Below are 8,560 nucleotides of genomic sequence, written 5' to 3'. Positions count from 1 at the left end.
ACACCAACAACAACTCCATCCACACCAACAACTACTTCAACCACTGCTTCGACTACTACTCCATCTACACCAACAACTACTTCAACCACTGCTTCAACAACGTCTACTACTGCATCAACACCTACTACGACACCAACAACAACTCCATCCACACCAACAACTACTTCAACCACTGCTTCGACTACAACTCCATCCACACCAACAACTACTTCAACCACTGCTTCGACTACTACTCCATCTTCACCAACAAGTACTTCAACCACTGCATCAACAACATCTACTACTGCATCAACACCAACTACAACACCAACAACAACTCTATCCACACCAACGACTACTTCAACCACTGCTTCGACTACTACTCCATCTACACCAACAAGTACTTCAACCACTGCTTCAACAACATCTACTACCGCATCAACACCAACAACTCCATCCACACCAACAACTACTTCAACCACTGCTCCGACTACAACTCCATCCACACCAACAACTACTTCAACCACTGCTTCGACTACTACTCCATCTACACCAACAACTACTTCAACCACTGCATCAACACCAACTACAACACCAACAACAACTCCATCCACACCAACAACTACTTCAACCACTGCTTCGACTACAACTCCATCCACACCAACAACTACTTCAACCACTGCTTCAACAAGATCTACTACTGCATCAACACCAACTACAACACCAAGAACAACTCCATCCACACCAACAACTCCTTCAACCACTGCATCAACACCAACTACAACACCAACAACAACTCCATCCACACCAACAACTACTTCAACCACTGCTTCGACTACAACTCCATCCACACCAACAACTACTTCAACCACTGCTTCGACTACGACTCCAGCTACACCAACAACTACTTCAACCACTGCTTCAACAACGTCTACTACTGCATCAACACCTGCTACGACACCAACAACAACTCCATCCACACCAACAACTACTTCAACCACTGCTTCGACTACAACTCCATCCACACCAACAACTACTTCAACCACTGCTTCAACGTCTACTACTGCATCAACACCTACTACGACACCAACAACAACTCCATCCACACCAAAAACTACTTCAACCACTGCTTCGACTACAACTCCATCCACACCAACAACTACTTCAACCACTGCTTCGACTACTACTCCATCTACACCAACAACTACTTCAACCACTGCTTCAACAACGTCTACTACTGCATCAACACCTACTACGACACCAACAACAACTCCATCCACACCAACAACTACTTCAACCACTGCTTCGACTACAACTCCATCCACACCAACAACTACTTCAACCACTGCTTCGACTACTACTCCATCTTCACCAACAAGTACTTCAACCACTGCATCAACAACATCTACTACTGCATCAACACCAACTACAACACCAACAACAACTCTATCCACACCAACGACTACTTCAACCACTGCTTCGACTACTACTCCATCTACACCAACAAGTACTTCAACCACTGCTTCAACAACATCTACTACCGCATCAACACCAACAACTCCATCCACACCAACAACTACTTCAACCACTGCTCCGACTACAACTCCATCCACACCAACAACTACTTCAACCACTGCTTCGACTACTACTCCATCTACACCAACAACTACTTCAACCACTGCATCAACACCAACTACAACACCAACAACAACTCCATCCACACCAACAACTACTTCAACCACTGCTTCGACTACAACTCCATCCACACCAACAACTACTTCAACCACTGCTTCAACAAGATCTACTACTGCATCAACACCAACTACAACACCAAGAACAACTCCATCCACACCAACAACTCCTTCAACCACTGCATCAACACCAACTACAACACCAACAACAACTCCATCCACACCAACAACTACTTCAACCACTGCTTCGACTACAACTCCATCCACACCAACAACTACTTCAACCACTGCTTCGACTACGACTCCAGCTACACCAACAAGTACTTCAACCACTGCTTCAACAACATCTACTACTGCATCAACACCAACTACAACACCAACAACAACTCCATCCACACCAACAACTACTTCAACCACTGCTTCGACTACAACTCCATCCACACCAACAACTACTTCAACCACTACTACTCCATCTACACCAACAACTACTTCAACCACTGCATCAACACCAACTACAACACCAACAACAACTCCATCCACACCAACAACTACTTCAACCACTGCTTCGACTACAACTCCATCCACACCAACAACTACTTCAACCACTGCTTCAACAAGATCTACTACTGCATCAACACCAACTACAACACCAAGAACAACTCCATCCACACCAACAACTCCTTCAACCACTGCATCAACACCAACTACAACACCAACAACAACTCCATCCACACCAACAACTACTTCAACCACTGCTTCAACAACATCTACTACTGCATCAACACCAACAACAACACCAACAACAACTCCATCCACACCAACAACTACTTCAACCACTGCTTCAACGTTTACTACTGCATCAACACCTACTACGACACCAACAACAACTCCATCCACACCAACAACCACTTCAACCACTGCTTCGACTACTACTCCATCTACACCAACAAGTACTTCAACCACTGCATCAACAACATCTACTACTGCATCAACACCAACTACAACACCAACAACAACTCTATCCACACCAACGACTACTTCAACCACTGCTTCGACTACTACTCCATCTACACCAACAAGTACTTCAACCACTGCTTCAACAACATCTACTACCGCATCAACACCAACAACTCCATCCACACCAACAACTACTTCAACCACTGCTCCGACTACAACTCCATCCACACCAACAACTACTTCAACCACTGCTTCGACTACTACTCCATCCACACCAACAACTACTTCAACCACTGCTTCAACAAGATCTACTACTGCATCAACACCAACTACAACACCAAGAACAACTCCATCCACACCAACAACTCCTTCAACCACTGCATCAACACCAACTACAACACCAACAACAACTCCATCCACACCAACAACTACTTCAACCACTGCTTCAACAACATCTACTACTGCATCAACACCAACAACAACACCAACAACAACTCCATCCACACCAACAACTACTTCAACCACTGCTTCAACGTTTACTACTGCATCAACACCTACTACGACACCAACAACAACTCCATCCACACCAACAACCACTTCAACCACTGCTTCGACTACTACTCCATCTACACCAACAAGTACTTCAACCACTGCATCAACAACATCTACTACTGCATCAACACCAACTACAACACCAACAACAACTCCATCCACACCAACAACTACTTCAACCACTGCCTCAACAATGTCTACTACTGCATCAATACCTACTACAACACCAACAACAACTCCATCCACACCAACAACTACTTCAACCACTGCTTCGACTACAACTCCATCCACACCAACAACTACTTCAAACACTGCTTCGACTACTACTCCATCTACGCCAACAAGTACTTCAACCACTGCTTCGACTACTACTCCATCCACACCAACAACTACTTCAAACACTGCTTCGACAACAACTCCATCCACACCAACAACTACTTCAACCACTGCTTCGACTACTACTCCATCTACACCAACAACTACTTCAACCACTGCTTCGACTACTACTCCATCTACACCAACAAGTACTTCAACCACTGCTTCAACAACATCTACTACTGCATCAACACCAACTACAACACCAACAACAACTCTATCCACACCAACGACTACTTCAACCACTTCTTCGACTACTACTCCATCTACACCAACAAGTACTTCAACCACTGCTTCAACAACATCTACTACCGCATCAACACCAACAACTCCATCCACACCAACAACTACTTCAACCACTGCTCCGACTACAACTCCATCCACACCAACAACTACTTCAACCACTGCTTCGACTACTACTCCATCTACACCAACAACTACTTCAACCACTGCATCAACACCAACTACAACACCAACAACAACTCCATCCACACCAACAACTACTTCAACCACTGCTTCGACTACAACTCCATCCACACAAACAACTACTTCAACCACTGCTTCAACAAGATCTACTACTGCATCAACACCAACTACAACACCAAGAACAACTCCATCCACACCAACAACTCCTTCAACCACTGCATCAACACCAACTACAACACCAACAACAACTCCATCCACACCAACAACTACTTCAACCACTGCTTCGACTACAACTCCATCCACACCAACAACTACTTCAACCACTGCTTCGACTACGACTCCAGCTACACCAACAACTACTTCAACCACTGCTTCAACAACGTCTACTACTGCATCAACACCTGCTACGACACCAACAACAACTCCATCCACACCAACAACTACTTCAACCACTGCTTCGACTACTACTCCATCTACACCAACAACTACTTCAACCACTGCTTCAACAACGTCTACTACTGCATCAACACCTACTACGACACCAACAACAACTCCATCCACACCAACAACTACTTCAACCACTGCTTCGACTACAACTCCATCCACACCAACAACTACTTCAACCACTGCTTCGACTACTACTCCATCTTCACCAACAAGTACTTCAACCACTGCATCAACAACATCTACTACTGCATCAACACCAACTACAACACCAACAACAACTCTATCCACACCAACGACTACTTCAACCACTGCTTCGACTACTACTCCATCTACACCAACAAGTACTTCAACCACTGCTTCAACAACATCTACTACCGCATCAACACCAACAACTCCATCCACACCAACAACTACTTCAACCACTGCTCCGACTACAACTCCATCCACACCAACAACTACTTCAACCACTGCTTCGACTACTACTCCATCTACACCAACAACTACTTCAACCACTGCATCAACACCAACTACAACACCAACAACAACTCCATCCACACCAACAACTACTTCAACCACTGCTTCGACTACAACTCCATCCACACCAACAACTACTTCAACCACTGCTTCAACAAGATCTACTACTGCATCAACACCAACTACAACACCAAGAACAACTCCATCCACACCAACAACTCCTTCAACCACTGCATCAACACCAACTACAACACCAACAACAACTCCATCCACACCAACAACTACTTCAACCACTGCTTCGACTACAACTCCATCCACACCAACAACTACTTCAACCACTGCTTCGACTACGACTCCAGCTACACCAACAACTACTTCAACCACTGCTTCAACAACGTCTACTACTGCATCAACACCTGCTACGACACCAACAACAACTCCATCCACACCAACAACTACTTCAACCACTGCTTCGACTACAACTCCATCCACACCAACAACTACTTCAACCACTGCTTCAACGTCTACTACTGCATCAACACCTACTACGACACCAACAACAACTCCATCCACACCAAAAACTACTTCAACCACTGCTTCGACTACAACTCCATCCACACCAACAACTACTTCAACCACTGCTTCGACTACTACTCCATCTACACCAACAACTACTTCAACCACTGCTTCAACAACGTCTACTACTGCATCAACACCTACTACGACACCAACAACAACTCCATCCACACCAACAACTACTTCAACCACTGCTTCGACTACAACTCCATCCACACCAACAACTACTTCAACCACTGCTTCGACTACTACTCCATCTTCACCAACAAGTACTTCAACCACTGCATCAACAACATCTACTACTGCATCAACACCAACTACAACACCAACAACAACTCTATCCACACCAACGACTACTTCAACCACTGCTTCGACTACTACTCCATCTACACCAACAAGTACTTCAACCACTGCTTCAACAACATCTACTACCGCATCAACACCAACAACTCCATCCACACCAACAACTACTTCAACCACTGCTCCGACTACAACTCCATCCACACCAACAACTACTTCAACCACTGCTTCGACTACTACTCCATCTACACCAACAACTACTTCAACCACTGCATCAACACCAACTACAACACCAACAACAACTCCATCCACACCAACAACTACTTCAACCACTGCTTCGACTACAACTCCATCCACACCAACAACTACTTCAACCACTGCTTCAACAAGATCTACTACTGCATCAACACCAACTACAACACCAAGAACAACTCCATCCACACCAACAACTCCTTCAACCACTGCATCAACACCAACTACAACACCAACAACAACTCCATCCACACCAACAACTACTTCAACCACTGCTTCGACTACAACTCCATCCACACCAACAACTACTTCAACCACTGCTTCGACTACGACTCCAGCTACACCAACAAGTACTTCAACCACTGCTTCAACAACATCTACTACTGCATCAACACCAACTACAACACCAACAACAACTCCATCCACACCAACAACTACTTCAACCACTGCTTCGACTACAACTCCATCCACACCAACAACTACTTCAACCACTACTACTCCATCTACACCAACAACTACTTCAACCACTGCATCAACACCAACTACAACACCAACAACAACTCCATCCACACCAACAACTACTTCAACCACTGCTTCGACTACAACTCCATCCACACCAACAACTACTTCAACCACTGCTTCAACAAGATCTACTACTGCATCAACACCAACTACAACACCAAGAACAACTCCATCCACACCAACAACTCCTTCAACCACTGCATCAACACCAACTACAACACCAACAACAACTCCATCCACACCAACAACTACTTCAACCACTGCTTCAACAACATCTACTACTGCATCAACACCAACAACAACACCAACAACAACTCCATCCACACCAACAACTACTTCAACCACTGCTTCAACGTTTACTACTGCATCAACACCTACTACGACACCAACAACAACTCCATCCACACCAACAACCACTTCAACCACTGCTTCGACTACTACTCCATCTACACCAACAAGTACTTCAACCACTGCATCAACAACATCTACTACTGCATCAACACCAACTACAACACCAACAACAACTCCATCCACACCAACAACTACTTCAACCACTGCCTCAACAATGTCTACTACTGCATCAATACCTACTACAACACCAACAACAACTCCATCCACACCAACAACTACTTCAACCACTGCTTCGACTACTACTCCATCTACACCAACAACTACTTCAACCACTGCTTCGACTACTACTCCATCTACACCAACAAGTACTTCAACCACTGCTTCACCAACATCTACTACTGCATCAACAACAACTACAACACCAAGAACAACTCCATCCACACCAACAAGTACTTCAACCACTGCTTCAACAACATCTACTACTGTATCAACACCAACTACAACACCAACAACAACTCCATCCACACCAACAACTACTTCAACCACTGCTTCGACTACAACTCCATCCACACCAACAACTACTTCAAACACTGCTTCGACTACTACTCCATCTACGCCAACAAGTACTTCAACCACTGCTTCGACTACTACTCCATCCACACCAACAACTACTTCAAACACTGCTTCGACTACTACTCCATCTACGCCAACAAGTACTTCAACCACTGCTTCGACTACTACTCCATCTATACCAACAAGTACTTCAACCACTGCTTCAACAACATCTACTACTGCATCAACACCAACTACAACACCAACAACAACTCCATCCACACCAACAACTCCTTCAACCACAGCTTTGACTACAACTCCCTCCACACCAACAACCACTTCAACTACTGCTTCAACAGCATCTACCATTGCATCAACCATTGCTTCAACAGCATCTACCACTGTATCAACACCAACTACAACACCAATGACAACAACAAGTCTAAGTACAACAAACTCTGCAACCTCCACATCTGTTGCACGTCGGGTGGTTTTCAGATCTCGTTCAGACACATTTAAAAGTGATTTGCTGAACACGTCATCTGCTGCTTTTCAAAACCGAGCTAGCACTATAAAGGGACAGGTAAATGTCACATTATTATTTTGTATCATATTTATTAGAGACCTGAATATGTGATAGACAACTTACTGAATTGCCATTATGTTTGGCAAATAATACTTCACTGTGTTATTTTACTTTCAAGCTCGATCCTTTGTACCGAACTGAATTCAACTCTTACAATTCCATGGACGTGGTTGCATTCAGGTAATTTCTAAGGACATTGTTGACACATTGACACAGGTAAAGAATTGTGGCCTAAATCTGAATCCTCTTTATTTCTATTTTTCTTCCTGAAGAAACGGATCAATCATTAACGACATGATCATCAGCTTCAGAAGCTCATCTGTTCCAGATAATACTCAGGTTGAGAGTGTGTTAATCAGTGCGGCATCAACTGTCTCTGGATTTGATATTGAAATCAGCTCCATCACTGTGACTGATGACATAGGTAAGAAATTTGACATGCTCATGGTTGAAAAAGAAATTCAGAAAGTCAATGATTGTAAGTTTAAATATGATTTGAATTTCTTTCCAACTACAGCAG

At 44.2% G+C, this 8,560-nt stretch overlaps 1 protein-coding gene across 1 annotated transcript in view; it reads left to right on the top strand.

Moving 5' to 3' along the window:
• Positions 1 to 3,120: 3,120 nt before the first annotated feature.
• Positions 3,121 to 8,560, top strand: part of LOC146969339 (uncharacterized) — a gene marked incomplete at its 5' end in the record, with an annotated part of 43,876 nt that continues 38,436 nt past the window's right edge. Inside the window, one exon of the mRNA XM_085759385.1 lies at positions 3,121 to 4,639. Within this exon, the coding sequence (XP_085615511.1) occupies positions 3,121 to 4,639 (1,519 nt within the window). The remainder of the gene's footprint in view (positions 4,640 to 8,560) is intronic.

This window comes from Trachurus japonicus, chromosome 18 (assembly GCF_045865225.1).
Source record: "Trachurus japonicus isolate A0001 chromosome 18, Traja_1.0".
Lineage (NCBI taxonomy): Eukaryota > Metazoa > Chordata > Actinopteri > Carangiformes > Carangidae > Trachurus > Trachurus japonicus.
This window is presented reverse-complemented; position numbering and strand designations above follow the sequence as displayed.